The 24,817-nt window shown below is 39.3% G+C and overlaps 1 protein-coding gene across 1 annotated transcript; it reads left to right on the plus strand.

The window, feature by feature from the left end:
* Positions 1–8,984: 8,984 nt before the first annotated feature.
* Positions 8,985–19,882, plus strand: LOC139478182 (ras-related protein Rab-10-like). The gene is made up of 6 exons (XM_071260541.1): positions 8,985–9,340; positions 11,735–11,795; positions 12,844–12,982; positions 13,902–13,991; positions 14,572–14,673; positions 15,919–19,882. Exons 1-6 carry the CDS (start codon positions 9,214–9,216, stop codon positions 15,991–15,993), a joined length of 594 nt encoding a protein of 197 aa, XP_071116642.1. The 5' UTR covers positions 8,985–9,213; the 3' UTR covers positions 15,994–19,882.
* The last annotated feature ends 4,935 nt before the right edge of the window (positions 19,883–24,817 follow it).

Here is a 24,817-nt window from a genome sequence, read left to right on the forward strand (position 1 = left end):
ATAGTCTGTTTCTGCTATGTCAATTTGGACTTGGTTTTATTTTTGAATGTTGAAAGTGCCAACAAATTACCTCCTGTAAAGTACATTTTGTATTGTTCACTGAGATCAAACTAGCAAATCCAGACTAGTACTTTTCCAGTTGTTTTGTTATTTCGTATTTACAGCTACGTAACACTTTGTGTCGATTTTTAAATTGAGAAAAACAGTTTTTTTTCATTTCTGTGAGTACTTTAGTCTCAGGGTCGCAGGCTTATCACAGCGAAGCCAACAGTAATGCTCTATGTGCCTCATGCCTAATAATAAAATGACGCAATTAAGTAAAAAGCATACACGCACACAGACATGCTTTCTCTCTATCTTGCACGCACAGAGTAAACACACACCAATACTATTCATAGAACTATGTACATAACAATCAACTAACTCATGCAAGACGTGTACTAACATCCTACTGTACAATATATTTATTGACATTTATAAATAGCTGTAATCTATACATCATTGATAGAGATAAATGTATTTCTAACAGCAACAGCTACAAGCCATAAACTGAATTACTGAAAGCACCTTATAACAATATGGTAGCTTAACACTAATTACATTATATTCTAATTGGTTACTTCAGTCATTGCTAATCACAATACACACTAAAGTATCATACCTTTGTTAAATAAGTAATATATTTACAACATTGCATATCCTGTGGATGATACTGCAAATCATACCATATAACAGATATGCAATTAAAATTATAAAAGTATATACTTATAAAAGATACTAACCTCCTTATGATAAATATAAATACAAAAGAAGTCTAAATTAACTTACCCCAATCAGTGCAGTGCTGTGAATCATGCAGGGTTGAAATGCAGCAGTGACCAGAGAAGAGAAATATTGAAGTGTTTAAAGCTGAAAACCTGGTCACATGCTACAGAAACAATAGAACAGGCAATCACTGGCCAAGCTGTGTCTGTGTCTCACTAGAGACCTTACATAACTACTTTACCTTGGGACCAGTAGATAGTGCTCAGGTTAGTATAGGGGCTACTACCGTACTTAACTGAATTATTTACCTAAGTTTAAACTACATGAGTTAAAGAAACACGTTATTTACATTTTGCTACGTCTTCACGGGAGAATAATAAATACTACTATACTATACCATAAGTTCTGATTTAAACAATTAATAATTGTTGTTTCGTGTTTAATATGAAACACCACTCTCTACAGAAAGAACCAGTAATATGCCATATCTGCGGTTTGTATATTCTATAAGAAGGGGTGGTTTTAATTGTTTAATGCATAACTTATGACTCCTGTGGAAGCAAATATTTGCTGGTCCAGTATGCAGTCGAGGGAACGCCTAGCTATATGCACTAGAAACTCCTACTGCCAAACCATGTTTACTGCTATGAGAATCAACTTCATAACAGAGTTGTGACAGTTGTAGCGCAAAGATCGCTCTTTTAATGGGGCCCAGGCAAAGCGAACTTTTGGCAGCACCTTCATACAACAATACTAAATGCCAAGTTACCTCAGCATTAACTGTCTTCGGGAAACACCCAGCTAACAAATGCCATCTTTTATGTTTTATGGACTTGCAAGGTAGTCAGTCTACCTTAGAGTCAGCTCTCCAGTGACCGCAGGGACGGGGCAGTATAGTGTAGGTGACAGAACGACTGTAAGGTGGACCGCAGATTGGAAATTCTTAATAATCTCGTATTTAGGAATGTCGGGGAAAAGTTCTGAGCCCAACGACGAAGGATGTATAGTACACCCACAGCACATGTAGTACAAGTTTGTAGTACAATTCTTCCATGCTTACAGGCTGCATTGAACCAAATACACAACCAGGCAGACCATATCTGCAGCCATCAAAGTGACTGAGTATTTTCTGTTAATGAAAAAGGACCTTAAACTGCTGAAATATTCTTTAAAGGAAAGAATTTAGCATGACTCCTGATCAGAGACTCTCCAGGTTCATCATGTCATTGAAGTAAACCAAGCTGGTTTTCTTGTGTGGATGAGTCTTGGGTTCACCACTATCAACCAGAGACTGAACGACTGTCAAAGTAGCGGTAACATCTAACGTCCCCGAAGAAGAAGAATGCAAAGTCTGTTCCATCACCTGGCAAGGTGATGGCTTCGGTTTTCAGGGATTCCAAAGGAATCCTGCTGGTGGGCTACCTCCGGAAAGGTCAAACGGTTAATGGTCAATGTTATGCTTATCTGCTTCGGCAAACTGCGTCATATATTAAGTCTAAACGTCGTGGAAAACTTACTAAAGGTGTGTTGTTTCAACCAGGACAATGCACCTGTGCACAAGTATGATGTTGTCATGTTTGCAATGCACGATTGTGGCTTTCAAATTGAACTTCCTCCATATTCATCAGATTAGGCATGGGCACATTTCCACCTCTTCCCAAACTACAAGAAAGAACTGTCTGGCAAGCATTATGCAAATGTTGGCGTCATTTCTGTTATTTTACACCTCCTTTTTAACCTTCTACGCTGGCCTGGAAGGTGTTGAGAGGTGCGGCCTGGAAGGTGTTGAGAGATGCGGTCTGGAAGGTGTTGAGAGATGCGATCTGGAAGGTGTTGAGAGATGCGGTCTGGAAGGTGTTGGGAGATGCCGACTGGAAGGTGTTTAGAGATGCAGCCTGGAAAGTGTTGAGAGATGCGGTCTGGAAGGTGTTAAGAGATGCCGACTGGAAGGTGTTGAGAGATGCGATCTGGAAGGTGTTGAGAGATGCGGTCTGGAAGGTGTTGGGAGATGCCGACTGGAAGGTGTTTAGAGATGCAGCCTGGAAAGTGTTGAGAGATGCGATCTGGAAGGTGTTGAGAGATGCGATCTGGAAGGTGTTGAGAGATGCAGCCTGGAAAGTGTTGAGAGATGCGATCTGGAAAGTGTTGAGAGATGCGATCTGGAAGGTGTTGAGAGGGATGCGGACAGTTAGATGAATGGAGATGACGCATTATAGAACCATGCACCCATGTTGAAGCCGACGTGCTTACATTATCTCCACTCTGTCACGCGCTACAGAGAAAACCTATAAGTATTTCGTGGATAATGGAGGGTGCACAAGTAGACAGCATCTCTCTCTTTTGTACTTTTCCCAATTAAATCAACCTGATTAACGATGATAGGTTGCATTTATTCCTAGTGGTTTTAAGTAGTAGTAGTGAAATATCTGGGGGCCACATGGTCCAGTGATTGCCTATTTGCATCCAGTACAGCGTGGTCTTGTAACAACGAGCTATCTTTAACATTTGTCTAAATGAGAAATGTATTTTACATTTCAAAGGAATCCATCATATCAGTACTGGAAGAATGTAACCGGGTGAGCGTTTGGATCCAAAGGTCCAAGACACAGGTTTCGGGGTGAGAACGCTTATTCTTCAAGTGTCTAACAACACACCCTGAAACAATATATCATTCAATAAACACAGGGCACAGGAGTCCGTATCTAAAAATAGACGCCCTCATGCATATTCATGACCATCTCCACACGCGAGCCCGAACGCTCGTGTGTGGAGATGGTCATGAATATGCATGAGGGCGTCTATTTTTAGATACGGACTCCTGTGCACAGGGTCATACAATATACATGGGGCTTCAAAACAGACAATTACATCACTTGGATGAAATACGAATAAGAAAGATTATGACGATATATTTACCCCAAGGGGCGATAACTCCTCGATTGATCACATACATTCGGTACAGACACAGACGTATCAATGCAATACCCATGTCAAATTCAATGGATGTGATACACAGTATAACATAAACTTATACTGTTATGCAAAGTAATTCCTACCCGATGTATGACACTAGGGCGCAGACGTGACAGCGCCGCCAAGCCAGATCTACCAAGCGTACCTGAAATCTGTGTATACAGGATATAACATTAATCCTGCAGTAACTATATAAATCAGTATATCTATTACCATTACAAAAGAATGGAACACTTCATAACAGCTTAGGCTCAAACCACATTTATACTTGCATTCACATATACGCTAATCTTTCTCTCAAACATGAGGCGGTTGGGTAGCCTAGTGGTTAAAGCTCGTCTCGCCGAAGAACCGGGTTCGATTCCCCACATGGGTACAATGTGTTATGCCCATTTCTGGCGTCCCTTGTCGTGATACGGATGGAATATAGCTAGAAGCGGCGTAAAACCTTATTCATTCATGTACTCTCCCACACATAAAATGAAAACATGCAACAATTTACTCATAGGGAAAATAGAAATACTTGAATGAATTAGATACGTTATTTTATATTACATTCTATACTCTGAAATTCACTAAAACCTGACTGAATAATTACTTACACTTAGGGTAGATTTAGTTTTATTAAGGTTGAATTTGCTGGATATATTTTACAGAAACAATATGATATGTCACGTAAAGGTGTACACACTTATAAACCAACCTAAAAGACGTCAACTAACCTGTGAGGTATTGACAATAATCATTGTTGATGACATCCAATCTGGAACTCTGGAACTCTGGAACTCGTGCTCAGCGTGAATGTGAAGTGCAAATTTGAATTAGGAAAGAGGGCAAGAGTTTGAATGATCCAATCCAATATATAAAACATATAAGTTGTGGTAAAGAAAACAAAATGGTAGTACGTCATTAAAAGAACCGATGGCACAGCAAAGAAAAGGAAACAATTCTCAAAAATAACATTAGGTCTTATTTGTCCCTTTTTACACCGAATTGTAACAAAGCCAGTTTTATCGACCCTAACAATATTTGCCCTTGTTAATCAAGACGTAGACAGAAAGATATGTTTGATATATGATATAGATTTAGTAGTGGGAGAAATTATAGGGCCCTTCTCTCAGTCCAGCGCCAGTACTTAATGCTTGTCGTAACGGGCGACTAGCGGGATCGGGTGGTCAGGCTCGCTGACTTGGTTGATGCATGTCATCGATCCCAATTGCGTGGATCGATGCTCATGATATCAATCACTGGATTGTCTGGTAGATTATTTACAGACTGCCGTCATATAGCTGGAATATTGCTGAGTGCGGCGTAAAACAACAAACCAACCAATTAACCAACTTAATGGCGTTGCGTGACGAGTGCGGTACGGTGCAGCTGGTGAGTGAGGACTTAAGTCGCTGTTAGCAACATTACGGCGGGGGACACAAGAAATGGGTTTTACACATAAGGGAGACGAACCAGGGCATAACAGTGTAACAAGCGAACGCTTCAACCACCAGCTAGGCCACCCAACTGCCAAATAGGTATTTTTACTGCATGGAGTTATGTCCCTTTGTATATTGATGTAAACAAGTGTGTTGACTTGCATCACGTAGTTCAGCTTTCCTGTCTCTGTCGGTCACTCCTATTCGGTACTCGCTCTGACGTCGTCGTATTTTGAATCAAAACCACACAAACACCAAGGGGACGAATATAACGTTATGTAGCCCTCGTCTCCCACTTTTAAATGCGTTAAACGTCTCCATAATCGAATTTAGTAACATATCTTCGAAAAACGAGGAAATAACTGAAAAGACCATCTGGGTTCGTGACTACGAATATAATTCACGCTATTATTAGCTGGTTTATTGGTGTTATCATGTTTAATAGGCGACATTAAATTTTAAGATAACATTAATTCATCGATATCGAATTTAAATCAGTTTACTTGTGAACTATGAAACCTCTAGCTCATTGACCAGAGTTCCATGTCGTGATAATCTGTATCACAGTTCCTGAACCATAATATTTTCCCTTCCGCCCTGCCCCTTACTGAAATGCTGAAAGCTGAAGTCTACATTTTTCACAAGGCTCCTTTTTAATCGAAAAGGAGTTGCTTGTTGCTATCAAAATTATGTATTTTTATAGAGTAAGCGTTAGTCTAATATTGTGAATGGAATGTGATTCTGAATAATATGGGTAGTGAATATACAAGACAATATATATAAGCAGGCATTCTACCATGAATTTGGAATTTACTCGATTCTGATTGGTCAATCAGAGGCTATTAAATCACAATAAACCCCCTCTGATTGAAACAGCTGGTTTGACGGCCGCATCACCGCGGAAGCTAATATTCACAGAATAGTACTATTTTCAGTCATTGTCGGTAGGCATATTTAAATAATTATATCTACAATTACAGGTTACGAAATGCACAGATGCGGTTACTACAATATTCAAAGGATGTGTGGCAAAGGATTACGTGCAGAAAAACACGACCGAAATCAACAAAGGGAATGTATTTACGTTTTGGAGACAACAGAGAGCTTGGAATTTTGGCGCTTTTCTATATACGACTGTGACGTCATATTTTTTGCGTCACAATGAGCGATATGACGTCATAATGGTGATGCGCGATGTAAAGCGAAATCCTTGCAAAGCTTGCTTTGTTTTCTTTAGGGATGCCCACCTCATGTTAGCTTACCAAGTCATATGTTCGAGTGAAGTATAACGGTGTAAACAAACTGCTTGAGTATAAACAGCACCATATTTTGTTCGGTGATTCCGTAATTCAGATCGATAACCCACGCAAAACACTGAACTCAACCCATGCCGCTTCACTCAGTATATGTGCTAACACCAAAGAGTTCGCTGCGCGTTCGGTTCCAAATTCAATTTAGCGGGGTTAAATCTACAGGTAACCTAGCTCTACATTGAAAACACAGTATGTTTATCTCCTAATTAGATTGCAAAGACTTTTCAATGAATAGAGTGAGTAAGCTATATGTGTAACGCCGGAGGAAAGCCTGAAGTGATGCAGGTCTCAGACGTTAACCACTTCGGTGAAACCCACGCGCACGGGTATGGTGCTGACAAACCTAGAATCATAATCAGGCAAACCGGGATTCGAACCCACAATCATTGGTTTATGGCGTGCCCTAGGGACGCAACTCTGCACAGCGAATTGCGGCACCTTAGACGACTGGGTCATCCGTGCCCCTCTCATGGATTGACACGAGCATTTCTATAAAATATCATTGTAGGAGTTCGTTATTTCTATGAACCATACGAACAGTTAGAGACATTTGGATTTTACTGGCGTTAAAACTGTTTCAACATACTTTATGGGTTATTAAATACCCCTTGCACCACAAAACATCCACACTGTAATTTGTCAATACAACATCATATCTTTTCCTACACACCATGTTGTTTGTGTGGTATTAGGCTTTAATCACTGCAATTTTGCTTAAATATAATTTTGCCGGATATGAAAAAGTGTTTGTTTGTTGTTTAACGCCGCATATTCCAGCTATATGACGGTGTTCTCTAAATATTCACATCATGAGCATCGACCCACGCTATAGACGCTTACGACAAGCATGGGTTGCTGAATACCTATTCTAACCCGGATCTTCACTGGTTTACAAAAAGTTAAAGGTTATTTGTTTCTTTAATTTATACACACGTCGCCAGATACTAAGTTATTTACGATTATTTTTATAGATCGAGGAAGCACTCCTAAATCACAAATTCGATTGTATGTGATCATTTATTTGTGATATCTAATGAAAAACAATCATATCTGAATATCGAATCGGTCAAATCAATAAATCATCCCAGATATGTAACTTGAGTTGGTTTGATATTGATAAATACTTGTCATTTTATTCATTATTTCCATTTTAAGAAATCACTCGTGCGAATTCTTGATATCAGTAAATGAATTACTTGTATAGGAAATACTGATAAGATAGTGTGACTGTCATTTTTGTTGTGATGTGACACGCGGCGGTGATCACCATTCTCTTTGTAATCCAGTGTGCGTAATCAAAGTCCAGGCACGTGACTGAATTAGCGTCCGTAATACAACCCGTGCGGTCATGACAACATTTCTCTCGGTTCATTATTCCAGTAATGACGTTTCTGTTCTCATTTCTTAACCTGTTTCCTCCTGTGTGTGTATGAGTCATGAGGATAACAAAGAAGATATCAGTTTCATCTTTATTACAGCAAAAGGCTTGATTGAATACAAGTTATAGGACTCTGCATGGTTGATTGAAGCTAAAAATAATCTACTCATTTCATATCTGCACTAACTAGTACATGATAGTATCTTTAATTAGTATTAAGAAACCTCTTTTATCCACATCCCGTTAGTCAAGAAATCTCGATATCAATGGATAGACCGGAATACCGAGGGTTCTCTGTATTTGAGGAAAAATGAAACAATTGACTTTGTATCAAACAAACCCTTCAAAATGATATTATTCCTTAATTCTTAGGTTAATTATTGTGAACTTTCAACCACTCATACCAAACTAATTCCTTGCCTCCAGTACCACGTTTGTCGTTACAGTAATTGTGACAACAGGCATGTATCAAACGCACGTACGGACGTTGATATCACACGACCACTGTTAAATTAGACATGTATTAAGTCAATATTGCAGTATTGTTTCGGCGTAGCATTACATGATTCAGAGTTAACTGTTAGGAACATATATTTGGCCACAGGGGGTATTAAAATGATTAAATCAGTATTCGTTATATTTAAAATTGTAGTACTGTATATGAGGTGTGTAGCACGTAATGCACAAGGAAGTAGTCTTGCCTTTGCAATACATATGCGTCTTATATGTTGCGTATTTTCCTTCTCTAGCCAGTTAACACTACGGATGAATATGAAAAAAAACTCGATCCGTAATAACACATACAGATTTACAATGTCATTTCTCAATTTTTGTATTCTTATTGGGGTTCAATGAAATCAATAATTATGTTGAACGAAATAGATCTTGCATTCATGAGTCTGTTTTGATGTGGCATATGTTATATGTTTATGTTCCTACTTCTATTTTCGACCTTCAGTGTATCATGGCCTGTCACACGCTAAGCATTCCAATGCATAACAGTGAAGCCTATATTTAGTATATTGACATATAGTCAGGGCGCCACGTTGAGGAATATATTGTGGTCGACACGCTTCGTAGGGTGTGGTGAGAGTTACCTCCCGTTGCATTAATCATTTCAGTGCCCGGATTAGGAAATGACGTAAGGAAATATCGCGAAGTGCCGCTGCGGATGGAAATGAATCGGCTAGAGCAACAATAAAGCTCCATTGCGAAACCAACCTATCGGAGTTTGTTGCCATCTGGACAAAGAAATCCGATACTGTTATACGAACTGAATAGTCGACGCTGTTTCAAACTAAGAACATTTATTTAATGTGATAAGGTTGTAGTCGCCATTTTGAATGCTAGGTAGAAAATGGCGAAAAAGACATACGACCTTTTATTCAAATTGCTCTTGATCGGTGACTCCGGAGTTGGAAAGACGTGTTTGCTTTTTAGATTTTCAGATGATGCTTTCAACACGACATTTATATCCACCATAGGTGAGTACTAACTAACAATACTAGTTGCCAGTAAACATTCTGTTTTCTAGATCTCGTGATCATGACTACAGGAAGTGATCACAGCCATAAAAAAGCATCTCCAGTGAGTATGAAAACTCACAACCACAAAGTGACATTTGCTTTAGTGTGAAACATGAGCTATATTTCATTTACTCATAATGTAGAATCTATGACATAAAGTTAGTTTTAGACATGTAATATAGACGATACGTGTATATTTTGACAATCATCATCATCATCGTCATCATCATCATCACATCGTCGAGCACTCTGGGAATACTGTCAGCTATGCATTTTCAGGTTCACTTGTTTGAGAAAAGTTTTCTTTATTTAAGAATCATGAGATCAGCTTGAAACCAGTAAGAGTAGATTATATCAGCAATGGGGTGAAGGCTGAGTTAAGCTATTATGGCAAAGACATAGTTTAGTGTTAAAAGTTCTGGGGCCAAAAATCCTTTCTACAACTACTTATTTGGCAAGCTAGTTAGCTAATAAGTAATAGCATTCATCCAGTTTAATGCGTCTATCAGCAATAAAGTATTAGGGATGTAATAAGTCACTTTGACACAATCAGATACATACCTGGATACATACTTGACACTTGCCATGCCAAGAGAATGAATGGGAGTCAAAACATATTAAGTAGATTTGATTTAATCTGTTAAAAGGCTTTAGCTCTTGCACATACCTGTAGAATATAGTTTTTAACAATTCATCTTCATGTAAATTTCCATCTGTCCATGCCACCATGGTCACCCATTACATACTTATATCATTTTGTTTCGGTACATGACCTCATGAGACAAATGTGCTGAAACAATTGTTTGGTTGATCATTACTCTCCCTACATCGTAAGCATTACTGTGATTTTTGTTTCAACACCATGTTTCAAAGGCAGAAGTACACCATGTAAGCCAAAAGAATATGTCCAATTAGACGATCATGCTTAACACCATTAAATTTTACCATTTTTCTTAATGATTTTGAAAAAGTCCTGTTTCATAATGAATTGAACTTGAAGAGGTGATTAAGTGGATCGGATGCTTTGTGACTTTGTTGATGGCATATTGTATCCAAATTGTGTAGATCAATGCTCTTGACATCAATCAATGGATCGTCTGGTCCAGACTTAATTATTTACAGACCACTGTCCTTTAGCTGGAATATTAAACAAAATGGTTGTTAGTATCAAATAATCATTCAAGATTACTAAATAGCCAGTTTCACTTTCAGAACTATTTCATGCAGATCATGCTAATAGTGAAAGCAGAAACAGGTTAAAAGAGACCTATGAATCACCATGATCACTGTGAAAACATTACAGGACAAGCATGTGAAACATGTATTATAAGGGGATTATTTCCGGAGTATTTGGGTTAATCCAATCACATGAACACTTCAACTGTGGACTGCTTAATCTATTTACTTTGAGCGAACTTGGGCATGTTGAGTATGCATTTATCCTGTGCAGGAGCAATGGAAATGCTGGGTTAAGTTCCTTGTATTTGAGGTCAGTGGCATGGCAGGGATAGAGACGGACACTACATACACTAGTCCGAGACTAGTGAGAATCCAGACGGACAGGGTTTTTTTTTCCCAAAGTCCATTTATTTTGCATAACCACAACTCCAAAATAAGCTACGGACTATTTGGATGTGACCAGTGGTGTCTTTTGATTGATTAATTGGTTGACCAATTGATTGAATGCCTTAGTCCCTGAGAAAATGTTCTGCTCTGTCACACCACTCACAGGGTCTAGTGATGCAAAATGTGTTTGTGTCAAACACTGCCAACACAGGTCATGCTTGTAAATAGTCAGTTTATTTGGGTGTGTCATTAGAAAATAAATGTTATTTGGGCCTCCTTCAGTTCTTGACCTTTGCACTTCATTCTTCTCAATGCATGCACTATTATATCTATTGGGTCAATGACACTGCCAGATGACTCGAGGGTTGTGTACCATAGTCACCTTTCTTTACTACCCTTAAATATTAAGTTGAATCTTTTTTGGGTACAAATTGTTTGGTTATGTCATGTCTGTCCCTTTTTTCAAGCTTATACAACATGTACAAGAGGCTTTTTGGAACAAGTGTTTGATCATTCTCATAGGTGCACGTAAAAACATACTTGATGCAAGATGTACCACTTGATCGAGGTCCACCATTCTGAAGTTAGTTTATGCACATTTGCATATGAGGAAATTATTGTAGTTACTTGATTGTAAGCACATTCTTCTAGCTCATTGGCAGCCTTGGCAACTGTTAGGTCCTTAAAATAGATGCTGCAAGTCTCACTCAGCTAGCTACTCTTTTATTTGTTCTAGCAATTTTGTATTGAAAAGTCTGTATTAATCTGGTGCTGATTTTCTTGCAGGAATTGATTTCAAAATCAAAACCGTGGAACTTGGTGGGAAGAAGATAAAGCTGCAGATATGGTAAGGAATATATAGATAGATTAAATGATAAGCATAATAGTTGACTAAGTGCTTAATGCAATGTAGCTGCATAACTAATGACCAGGGGTGAGCCTGTAGGGACCTTCACCTCAATACATTGCTCATACTATCAACCACTGGTTTGGCCTAGCTGAATTTGCTGAAATACTGCTGTGACACGACTGGGCTCGATGTAGTTATATAACACATGTACAAGTGCAACTTATTATTGAAAACTGCATCCTAATATAAATATTTGTCTACATGCATCAAGTGCATGTCAAATTTGTGTCTGACTAACCCTCACTTTTACTTGTCCACAAACACAATCAATCTTTGAACATGCTCAGTACCTCTAAAGCTTAATAATATAATGTATAATTTGTCATGCTTTCATGGGCAAGAATATGCTGACATCATCAATTGGTGGGTACTTCAAGATAATGTGCATACGATGCCATTACACTTTTCTTGGTTTTCATGTCATCATGCACCTGGTCAAGTCAAGTTCCTTAAATCGAGTCCTGTGAGATACCAACCAACCATATTAGTCGTTAACAGTGTTCAAAATTAAACAAAGCCCATTTCTGGTGCTCTGTGATATTGCTGCAATATTGCAAAAAGCGATGTAAAACCATGCTTACTCACTCACTAAAAATTAAACATGAAAGTCAAAGGATGCATGTTAAAGGGACCCATGAAGATCCGGGTTAGAATAGTTCTTGAGCAACCTACGGTTGCTGTTAAAGGCAACTATGCTTGTCATAAGAGGTGACTAAAGGGATCGGGTGGTCAAGCTTACTGACTTTGTTGATGCAGGTCATCATGTCCCCAATCAATGCTCATGATGTCAATCGCTGGATTGTCTGGTCCAGACAGATTGTCGGCATATAGCAGGAATATTGCGGAGTGTGGCGTTAAACAACAAACAAATAAAGCAAAAAGCATGTTAAGATGTAAGGATTTACCCCACAGGCTCCCTTCATTTTGAACACTGTATGTGTAGCAGATGAGTTAGATTGCTGCAGTATGTGTTGTTATACTTCAGGGACACTGCCGGACAGGAGCGCTTCCACACCATCACCACCTCCTACTACCGTGGGGCCATGGGCATCATGCTGGTGTATGACATCACCAATGCAAAGACCTTTGAAAATATCTCAAAGTGGCTTCGCAACATTGATGAGGTAGACTTTTGCATTCTATCACTTTGTTCTATGCTTTGGTGACTGTTTTTATGTACATGCCCATTGCATTCAGTTTAGGAGCGAGCCAAACTTTTTGTGTTTATTTTTATTTTTAATGTCACACCTGGTGATGTTGCTGATATATCCTGTCAGAAGGTGATATCATGTTTCAATCTGATTTAAGGTTTGAGGTTACATCCACCAATTGATTGGCATCTTTGCATACCTCCTTTGTGTAAAGTGAGAATTGCCATGATTGCCCATTTTCCGGTGATTGTTGTCAAAGAAAGAATGCAAATTGGGCTGGGCACATTGTATTTATTTACATTTGTGTGCATTTGCCTAATTCAGCAGTGTCATTGACTAAGTCACACTGCTGATATTATTGCTGACATCCCTGTTGGTATTATGACTGACATCCATTTTGATCTTATTGCTGACATCCATTTTGATCTTATTGCTGACATCCATGCTGATATTATTGCTGACATTCCAGCTGATATTATTGCTGACGTACCCTGTTGATATTATTGCTGACGTACCCTGTTGACATTGCTGACGTACCCTGTTGATATTATTGTTGACATACACTGTTGATATTATTGTTGACATACACTGTTGATATTATTGCTGACGTCCCTGTTGATATTATTGCTGACGTACCCTGTTCATATTATTGCTGACGTACCCTGCTGATATCATTGCTGACATACCCTATTGATATTATTGCTGACGTACCCTGTTGATATCATTGCTGATGTACCCTGTTGATATTATTGCTGACGTCCCTGTTGATATTTTTCCTGACGTACCCTGCTGATATTATTACTGTTGATATTATTGCTGACGTACCCTGTTGATATTATTGCTGATGTACCCTGTTGATATTAATCGGGGATGTACCCTGTCGATGTTGCAGCACGCAAATGAGGATGTGGAGAAGATGATCTTAGGTAACAAGTGTGACATGGAGGACAAGCGTCAGGTGTCGAAGGATCGTGGTGATGTGGTCAGTAGACTTTAGGCTTGTGTATTTGAAGGCTGAGCATGGTCTAACTTTCAACATATGTAGCTAGCTGTTCTGTTTTATCATCACAATTAGCCCTGTCAAATAGAGGAATGTTTTCCTTAGAAGTGTCAACTGCTGAACTACTCAGTTTATGCTGGGGGGCACGAATGGCCAAGTCGTCTGTGTGTATGGGGAGTGATGTATTCAGGATTGTGTAATATTGTATGCGTTTGGGGTTTTATATGGTTCTTTGTGTTCACCGGGAGTGTTTTATCTGGAAGATCAAGTATTTGTGAATGTTTTGTAACTTTGATCATTTCTATTGTAAATATTGTGAATGTTTTGAAGGTTTAATGGTTATGGTGGCAGGATGCACCAATGTATAAGACAATAAGATGCACAATGCACTTAAATGTTTTTGGGGTGGGTTGTGTATGTGGGAGGGTTGTTGATTTTGACTCAAGTTTTATGGGGAATTTTATTTGTTGAGGGATGGTAATATGTATCCTCGCACACAGAACATGTTTTTTAACATAGTCCTGCATGTAACCATGGTAACTTGTGTTTTGTTTTTTTCCAGATTGCCAGGGAACACAATATTCCATTCTTAGAGACAAGTGCTAAGGCTAATATTAATGTTGAAAAAGCTTTCATGGATTTAGCACAAGCAATTTTAAACAAGGTAATAACAAGCATCTTTCTAGAATGTTGTCTTCAAAATGTTGACTCATGCCAGATCCACAACAGAATAAACTTGTAACTAGTTTTGATTGTAATTACCCAGAGAGACCAATATATTACCCCTTCAAGATACAGGTTAGCAATGGTTAAAATTGATTCATTTATTCAGAAAGCCAACCTTCCAGACGATTGCTGCTGGGAACACTTACATATACTACTCAAAATAAAATGTAGAACATCCGATTTTTCATATGATGTGACAAGAGTAATTATGGTCATAAAATAATTGGGTGTTCTTTAACTTCTTTTTAGTAGAATATATACAAAGGGACATAACTCTGCAAGGTTTTCAAACTTGGTTTACGATTCTGCCAACCTGTAATTATTGAAATGTAAAAAAAATGAAAAAAACAGTGTCTTTTTTTATTCCACCAACCAAAATTGAGTAAAATTTAAAAAGAAAAATGAAATACTGCGGCTTTCAGTAAAAATAATTTTTTCAAAACATATTTGAAATTTTATCATATGTTCTCAACCTACCAACTTGAATTAGCTAGCCAAAAATCTGTAATCAGAAAGCCTAATGTAACAAATGTTATATTTGGGATAACACTTTTTGGTGTTGAATTCCGTACAGGATTCGAACCCACACTGCCAGAACACAAAGTCAGTGATCTAACCCACTCAGCCACCGAGGCTTTCAAAAGCCTCAACCCCAAAAAGTGCGAGAATCTGTCTTTACTAAGAAGGTGTTATCCGAAATGAAACATTTATTACATTTGAAACCTTAATGGCATTGTGTGTTCACGGAAATCCCGAGGTTTGTCTGACGATGATTCATTATTTTGGACTTTGTTAATCCTGATATTACTTTAGGAAAACTACTATCCCAAGTATTAGGATGACTGTATGCTTGCCCTAGTTCCCCATCTGGTGTGACTCTAGTTATTCAAGGTATCACAATTGGCTATGCAGAGTTGCGTCCCTTGGATGTCTCAGAAACCTTTAATCATGGGTTCCAGTCACAGATTCGCTGAATATTTTTCTATTTTTGTCAGTCTTGTGACGTGCAACACTTCAGGCTTTCCTTCCACATCAAGCTGATACACCTTGATATAACTGAAATACTGTTCAAATCGGCATGAAACCAAAGTCTCTAGCTCTAAACTTAGGCGTGATTTTCCTTTGATACTGATATTATCCCTATGATTGTCAATGTTGCTGAGGTTCCTGCTTGTCATTTCAGACCCCAGGACGGGACTCCGAGCCTAAAGGTGTTGATATAAAACATATGGACTCAACCAGTAAACGATGCTGTTAGGGGGTACTTTTATCTAAACACAAACCGTGTGTGACTTGTGGTGGTGGCGCCCAGTACCAACAGCCTGCTGCAGCTCAACATCACCAGTCTGTCGTCTGTCTATCTGTCTGTCTGCCTGCCTGTCTGAATGTCCATCATGTCTGGGCGCCATCCACGGTTAATGGATTGGGTTGGCTCCCTCCTCCCTGGATCTGTGCAGGACATGGCTGAGAGGTGTTGGTGGCGGCAACGGCCATGTTGTGTGGAGAGCCAGTTGGCTGACCTGCTTGTGTAATGTGTACATATTACTGTGACTGCTTGTGTTGGAGTGAAGCTAGGACGACTGATCTGCCAGACTCTGCCCTCAACTGGAGGAGGAGGAGGGGAGGTTGGCATTGGATTTAATGTAACCCAGACAACCCTGTGCTTGAGTCGGGCCATGTATCCGGTCCACAAACTGGCTGTACATACATACGCGGCTGTCCTCCTGGTGGCTTCTGCTCATTAGTGTTGCCAAGCAACTAGATGGTTGACATTTTATTGTATATGTGGTGAACCCTGAGATGTGAACACCAGGGCCACTCAAGGTCATCTCTTCCCATGAAGCTCATGTGTTCAATCAACTTCTCCCAATGATCCTGCTTTTAGTTCAGAGCTCGTATATCTTCCTTGTATTATCAGTAGTGACTGCTCCCATATCACGCCTGCCTATCTGCCTGTCTGCCTGCAGTGTGCTTGAAGGATGAGTGTTGTATGGTTCTGGCCAGTTGTAACCGTGGTAACCTGTTGTAGTTGTATGTTGGAAATGTACAGCTTAAGTAAGTAACCATGGTAACATGTATAATGCAGTTTGGAACGACTCGCAACTATAGTGAGATTTTCTGTTGGGCTGCTGTTTTTCAGCACAAATATGTCTTCTCCCTGAACCATCACTCAAAGAGTGGCAAGGCTGCACAGTGTGGTGTCTCTTTCTATGCAGGCCTACACTTGTTACAAGTGCCCTGTGTGGAAGTCTCGGTGACATTAGTCTAACTTAACCAATTAACAAAGGCTTAAATCCTATGATTCCTCAAAATACAATTTGGTCAAGCCTCTTTACAATGCTTTAACATAATTGTTAGGTGACTCAATATTTTTGACTTCACTGCGTTCATTTTTGCAGTGTTTGTGAGGTGACATGAAAATATAAAAGAACGAGGAGTTTTAGTGTTTTTGACTTTGAAGTTGGAGGGGTGCTCCTGATGAATTTTAGACCTGCCAGGCATCTTGCTGGATAGTTCTGTGTCCACCTGAATGAAAAGTAATTGTATGTATTCACATGAAATCTGTTGCGATCTTGGCATGCACATTTCTTTGGAACTACCACAAATTACAAGGAGATAATTTGCTTTTGTTGCTTGTTAAAGATTATCCGAGTGTTTTTTTTATTTCTTTGCTATTTTAATTTGGACAAACCTATCTATCTACTATTCAACATATATACTGATATGCCTTGTGTATAAGTGTTAAAGTTCAAGGTAATTATTACGCAATGTTGAACACGTAGATGTCAATATTCATCTCTCATAAGTCAGATGCAGTTAATCTATGGAACCTTCTGTATCCTGATGATACAGGATAGTCATCGATGCTCTGACAGTAAGTTGCAGTGAATAAGGATGGGAATCATATTGGTCATCAGGGTGCCACCTGTTAGCTCTCCAAAGTCCCAGTGCTAGGCTAGGTCAGGTTCAGGTACCAGAATGCTGGTTGAAGTTGGATATGACTGCCTCATGTGTTGCCGAGTCGGATATGACTGCCACATATGTTGCAGAGTCGGATATGACTGCCTCATGGGTTGCCGAGTCGGATATGACTGCCTCAGGTCTTGCTGAGCCTAAATGACTGCCACACATGTTGCTGAGTCTGATATAACTGCCACTTATGTTGCCAAGTCTGATATGACTGCCTCATGTGTTGCCGAGTCGGATATGACTGCCTCAGGTCTTGCTGAGCCTAAATGACTGCCACATATGTTGCTGAGTCTGATATGACTGCCTCATGCGTTGCCGAGTCGGATATGACTGCCTCAGGTCTTGCTGAGTCAGATATGACTGCCTCGTGTGTTGCCGAGTCAGATATGTGACTGGCACATGTCGCCAAGTCTGATATGTGATTGGCACATGTCGCCGAGTGGTATATGACTGCGACATGTGTTGCCGAGTCGGATCTGACAGGCTACACCTAAAGAACAGGTAGGTATAACTTCTTACATCCACCATAAGGTAATGCCCACAGTATATCTTCAATGACCTTAACTATGAAAAGTACAGCAGAATCCTGTACAAAACAAGACATAGTATGCTGCATAGGCTGTGTTGAAGCTGATTAAAAGGGGTCTCGTTAGACACAGATTTAGCAGTTACACTACATCTGCCCTGGGTCAGTGGCTGCCTCATTGATGTCCCAGATGTTCATGGAATGGAGAAGGCAGTGACTTATACATAAACATGCTAGTCACAATACCTCATGATTGATACTGCATTTATAGCTTGATGATTGGGACAGAGTGGCAAGTTGGCGATCAGACATAGGCTAGTTGTAGAGACATGGAGGATTGTCTCCCCAATGAACGTCTCATCAAGCAGCATGTATTTTATTGCTATTATGAGAAAGGTGTTGTTAGAAGACAGTGTCATGTATATGCCTCATGAGTGTATTGTGTCAATGGTGTAAAGGTAATCGGAAGACGGACATTGACACTAGTTGCTTGTGGGATCATCTTCCAGTTCATTCAGAAAAAAGAGTTTTTGGATTTATTCACTTTGATTTTTAAAAGAGGATAAACCAAGGACTAAGTCCCTGGAATTATGGAGGTAGGATATAATCACAAGTGACTTCATTCTTCCTGAAACATTTTTCGATTTTTATGAAGGGGACTTCAAAATTAGTGCTGTGATGATTTGGTCTTGGTTGTAAGGTGACTACAATACACTGTATGATGTAAGACAACTTGGTGCTTGTTTCAGAGCTGTTTCAATCTTCAAATGAGAATTACTGTAGACTTGAGATCAAATTTAGAAAGGGTTAGACCTTTGGACTAGCAATGGCATAGGACCTTTTGTATATGGAGTCAGAAAATTTTGCCATTTGGGGGCAATACTATACCAGATGCCCTCATTATTTACATAAACGTGAATTGTTTTGTCTGAAATATGATTTTCTGATATGACTTATGTTATGGCATAAACTATCAGACGAACGGATGATTTGTTACTGCAGCAGTGTTTGTCAAAACAGTACATTGTTTACTGATCCAGCTAAATGCTGTAAAAGCTGTTAAGCTGTAAAACTGAAGAAAACATTAAGGATGTTGATCAAGCCTGTTCCAACTGCCTCATGTGTTCGCCAAGGTTACACAAGTCTTGATGTCATAACATTAGGATGTACAAGAGATACAGAGGTCAATGTATAATGTGAATGACAGGTATGTACTGTAATGACATACTTATTGGAAAGGTGTACAATGGTATGACATATTGTAAAGGACTGCATACTGTTTTTTTTTTCAGTATGCCTTATGTTCAGATAGGACTAATTTATTTTCAATATGGAATCCTGGCATTAGTGCACATGCTGTGACACGGATGGGTTTTGTCTCCCTGGCTCTCTTTCTCAGTTATGTTTCTCCAATAGCCAGACATTCTGACAGGATACTTCACTGAAAACCACACTTACTCAATATATTGCACTTTTATTTGTAAAAAAAATAAATCAACATAATATTTTTTGATTGAAGAGCTATTAGGAAGTGTATAGAAACAAACTGTGTTGTGTGAGGTTGTCTGCCCCTGTATACCGGCAACGTGATACTTGGTGGCAGCACCATGGCCGCCACATGCCTCTTCCAGAATAAACGCATTTCACAGAATATTTTGTTTTTTATTCATTACAGTATTGAAGTCTCATCACTGCACAGGAATGGTTTAATGGTCCCTAATTCATACCAGGATCTGCTGATTGTGGGTTCGAAATTCCAGAAGTGCCCTGATTATTAGCATTGGTTGGTTCGTCAGCACCATAAGTGTGGTGGTTGCCAAAAATGGTTAACCTCTATAACTTGTAGGACGGTGGGGTAACCTTGTGGTTAAAGCATTCACTTGTCACATGGAAGGCCCTGGGATGATGCCTCACATGATCACGATGTGTGAATCCCATTTCTGTTGTCTCCAGATGTGATATCGCTGGAATATTCAGCTACCTACCTAAGCAGTGGTGGTAGGGTGCATTGTGTCATACTCCAGCGCTCCTGTGTGCTACCTGAAAACTAGTGTTTTGGAGAAGAATTATGTACACAGACTGCTTGAAGTGTATTCTGTCCATTCCAGTTGGACATGCTGGAGGCTGGCTGGCCAGCTAATGTTATCAGGCTATGTTGGAAGTTGATAACACATTTTATCATCCAAAACTGGCTTCCACAGGAGATATTGCTTGGATTAGATCAAGCGATATCTACACTATCGCTGCAGTGAAATTACATCACAATGCTTTGCAGACCATTGTGATGTCACTGGTTACCATGACGCCACAATCAAATGACATCACTAATGGCTCTGCTACTGAAGCTGTAAGCAATACTTTTTACACTGAAAACACTGCTAATTACTGTCTACAAATTGAAAAAGTTGGAAGAATGATGTTGGATGATAAATAAAATCTCACCCTCGTGTCTTTTGATATCAAATATATCAACACTCGTTGATAAAAATGGCAAAAATCCTCGGCAAGCCTCGGAATTTTTCCACTTTTATCAACTCGTGTTGATATAATTGATATCAAAAGACACTCGGGTGAGATTCTCTATGTACTATGGGGTCACAGTACAGGATGACATAACTTCAAATCATACATCACTTACTGCTCGGCCTGATTCGTAACATGAGATATATTGTCGTGATTTGTAATTATGACAGCTGGTATCCATATGTGGAGAAAGAGATAATTATATTTCTGTGTATATAATATTTTTATGGTTTTAATCATCAATATTTATTTCAGAATCAGGAAAGGCAAAGACTGCACCCAGAGAGGTGCATTTGTCATTGAGTATAATTTGTTTTAACCATAAAAACACAGGTTCTGCTTTTTTTAAACAAATTCATACACACACCATTTACATTCATCCAGCATTGCTTAACAATGGCCCACACACGTGTTGAATATAAAACATAACTGAAGAAAAGAATATTTCATGCACATTGTAGACAAGAGGCCACTCTGACTGATACAGTTTAAGGTAATTAAGGGCCAGAACTTCTGTCCTTGAACAATACATAAAAAAATGCCATATTGGTTTATGATTTATTAGGTTCATTGTTTTGAAAATTAAGTTTTACTCAATGATATATCTTGACTAATATGTTCCACGTTTTTTTTTCAACAAATAATCTTAAAAAAACAACCCAAATTTGTTTGTATTAAGGTGCAGTGGTCTATTATTTGAACCATCCTCCGTTTAGTGTCTGGAGTAACTTTTAAGTGCTTTGACAAATTTAGGCCCATTCAAGATGGATATTTTTCGTAAAGCTACAATTTATCCAAGTTGTGAATTCACAAATAAGTTTGAAGTTGCCAGTGTGTAATAGTATGGTTTTGTGACTTTTTTAATTAAAGTAAGTTTCCAAACATCTAAACTTTCAACAGGAAAAACAAGCGTATTTGGTATTTCCGAATACATCAGAATTCAGATATTTTGTTTACTGAATTTGAAAGTTCAAATACAAAAAAGTTAGTTTGAAAATCAACAAAGGTTTAGAAAATGGATATAACGAAACTCCTGAAGGAACTCGTGAATTCCCCTCGTTCTCACTCGGGGGAAGTGAAATCAGTATCACACGCATTTAAAAGTCTCTATACGGTCCGTTCAACAGTACACGCGTCATGACGGGAATGTGAAAATACCAAGTACCAGGGAAAGCTGAAAGGTCTAAGCCTAACTGTGATGGACTGCGTTGATGACTGCGTTGATGACTGAGTTAGTTGCTGATTATTTTATCACCTCCCAGGCCCACACACTTCGGCCAACGACGTCTGAGTGCCTGGATCCCACTGGTGATGTAAACAGTTCTCTATAGGAAAACTGACTTCATCAATATTCTATAATGCTTGCCAATCAGTTCCTTCACGTTTGGGAAGAGGTGGACATCTGACTGTGCCAAACTTGGTGAAAATACGGATGTTATTCAATGAGTTCAAAGCCACAGACATGGATTGCAGCCATGGCGAAACAGACGTGTGCATCGTCCTGGTGTAACAACACAACTGCAGTGACTTTTCCAGGACGTTTCGCCTTGATATTCTCACACAGTTGCCTAAACAGATTAGAATAATATTGGTCATAATTGGTGAGGAGGAAGTCAACCAATAGGCTTCCTTGGGAATCCCCCCAGCTGATGGAACATACTTTGCGCTGTTTCCACTGCTTTTATTGTTCGTATCTGGGTGATGGTGGTGAACCAAAGACTCATTCGCGGTTACCATTGCTCAACAACCTCAACTGGGTCTGCTTCAACACGACGTGAAATCTCACGAAAGGTGAAACCTGGAATGTATCTCACCAGGTGCAGAAGCCTTGGAACCCAGCATGTGGGAATCTTTGTCATTCCCAGTTTTCATGAGAAGTGCCTTCTGTATTCGCGTGGTGTTGAATTGGTTCAAATGCACCCTTAAAGCATGGAAAGTATTGTGCTTTTCACATGCAAACTGTTAACTGTTACAACCTCGTATACAACGGGGGGCACGGGTGGCCCAGTCGTCTAAGGCGCCGCGATTCGCTGTGCAGAGTTGCGTCCCTTGGGTACGCCAGAAACCTATGATTGTGGGTTCGAATCCCTGATTGTTTCTAGGTTTGTCAGCACCATACCCGTGCTTGTGGGTTTCACCGAAGTGGTAAACGTCTGAGACCTGCATCACTTCGGGCTTTCCTCCCCCATTAAGCAGACACGCCGTGATATAACTGGAATACTGTTAAAAGCGGCGTTAAACCCAACCCACTCACCCACTCGTATATAACGTGCACATCCAACCGCATGCATTGTTCAACGGCATGTCGCCATGCTGTGGGTCTCACCCAATAGGTTATTATTTCGAGATGGGTCACTGGACACTCCTTCCAGATTATAGTTACAGACCCATTACAATGCTCCCATTGACAACCCTCTACAACATTCATACAACACATGTAGTAAACGTGCATCTCCCTTTCGAGTTCACGTGCGTCATCAGTCACGGGTTATAGCTAAACCGTCACCTCAGGAAAACGTCACCATTGGCGAAAACAGTTTAGCCTGCACCGTCAGTCACTATATATATGGAACAACTTGAATTGAATCATGTCGCTGCAATTATCAGAAATTAACGTGGCATGATAAGAATGATCCTGTTATAACTGTCCTATATTTGCACATGTGTATTTTTGCGGTTCTTAATGCTGATTGGTCAAATAAAGCCATATGACCTCATTGTGGAGAAAAATACGATATGACGTCATCCATTATTCATGACGACATAAATTGATCACATTATGTCATATGAACAGTGAGTGAGTATGGTTTAACGCCGCATTTAGCAATATTACAGCAACATATCACGGCGGGGGACACCAGAAATGGGCTTCACACATTGTACATCATATGAACAATAGGCTTTAGGGTTGACATTTCATACTGCTGCCGTGATAAAGCTTTAATGTCACGGACTTCGGTGTAAAACAACAAACAATGAAATCAAATCGTTTGTCAAGTTTCGTACACACACGCATGCAATACTCCCCTATAGTCTGAGTGAGTGACTTCGGTTTTACGCCGCTTGTAGCAATATTCCAGCAATATCACTGCAGCGGACACCAGAAATGGGCTTCACACATTGTACCCATGTCGGAAATCGAACCAGGGTCTTCAAATTGGCGTGATGAGAGAACGCTTTAACCACTAGGCTACCCGGCATGTCGCCATGCTGTGGGTCTCACCCAAGAGGTATGTAATTTCGACCGACTCCAAATACACTCTGTAACAATTCGTCTTTGTGATAAAGCGTGGTGAAACTTCTGTTTAGACTGTGACGTAATCATTTTTTATTGTGGCGTCCTTACATTCAATTTTTGTCAATAACATTTTTTTATTATGCATTTAATGTTGAAATATAATATGTTTCTAAATATAAAACCGTTTTGGTTTTCAAAGTTCATATAATGAGCTATAAGAGCGTAATGCATAGAGGATATTTGTTTTTGTTCTCTTGTAAAATGATCAATGTGTCATTTGGCCTCGTCTATGATTGTTTTTGCGACTTTTTATATTTTTATTGTTATGATTAGTCACATATGGTCCTGTGGATCAATGTGTCATTTGGCCTCGTCTATGATTTTTTTGCGACTTTTTAATTGTTTTATTGTTATAATTAGTTACATGGTCCTGTGATTGATCTTACCTCGTGACCTACAAAGTTGACATTTTTCTCGTAGATACATGACATGTCCGAAATGACAATCATGCTACAACTGGAGAAATACTAAAGTGTTTTTTTTTTGAAAGCTTATAACATTAGCTCTTGGTCGCTGGAAACCTCTCAGAGAACAAACCAAATATTATGTTACATGTTAAATTTTAGTCTGTCTTACAGACCCTGATACATTTATATCAACTATAGCCCATGCAAGTCTATGTTTGGCAAGTCTAGATTACTGCAGTATCTGAAAATGAAGAGAATCACTGGGCTCCCTTTTTATTAGATTTTTATTAAGATAACTGAACAACTGTTTTTTTCTGTATGATATGTTCATTTCAGAGACTATATGTTAGTCTAGTTA

Source organism: Haliotis cracherodii, unplaced genomic scaffold (genome assembly GCF_022045235.1).
Source record: "Haliotis cracherodii isolate W230 unplaced genomic scaffold, xgHalCrac1.p SCAF_4, whole genome shotgun sequence".
NCBI classification, from domain to species: domain Eukaryota; kingdom Metazoa; phylum Mollusca; class Gastropoda; order Lepetellida; family Haliotidae; genus Haliotis; species Haliotis cracherodii.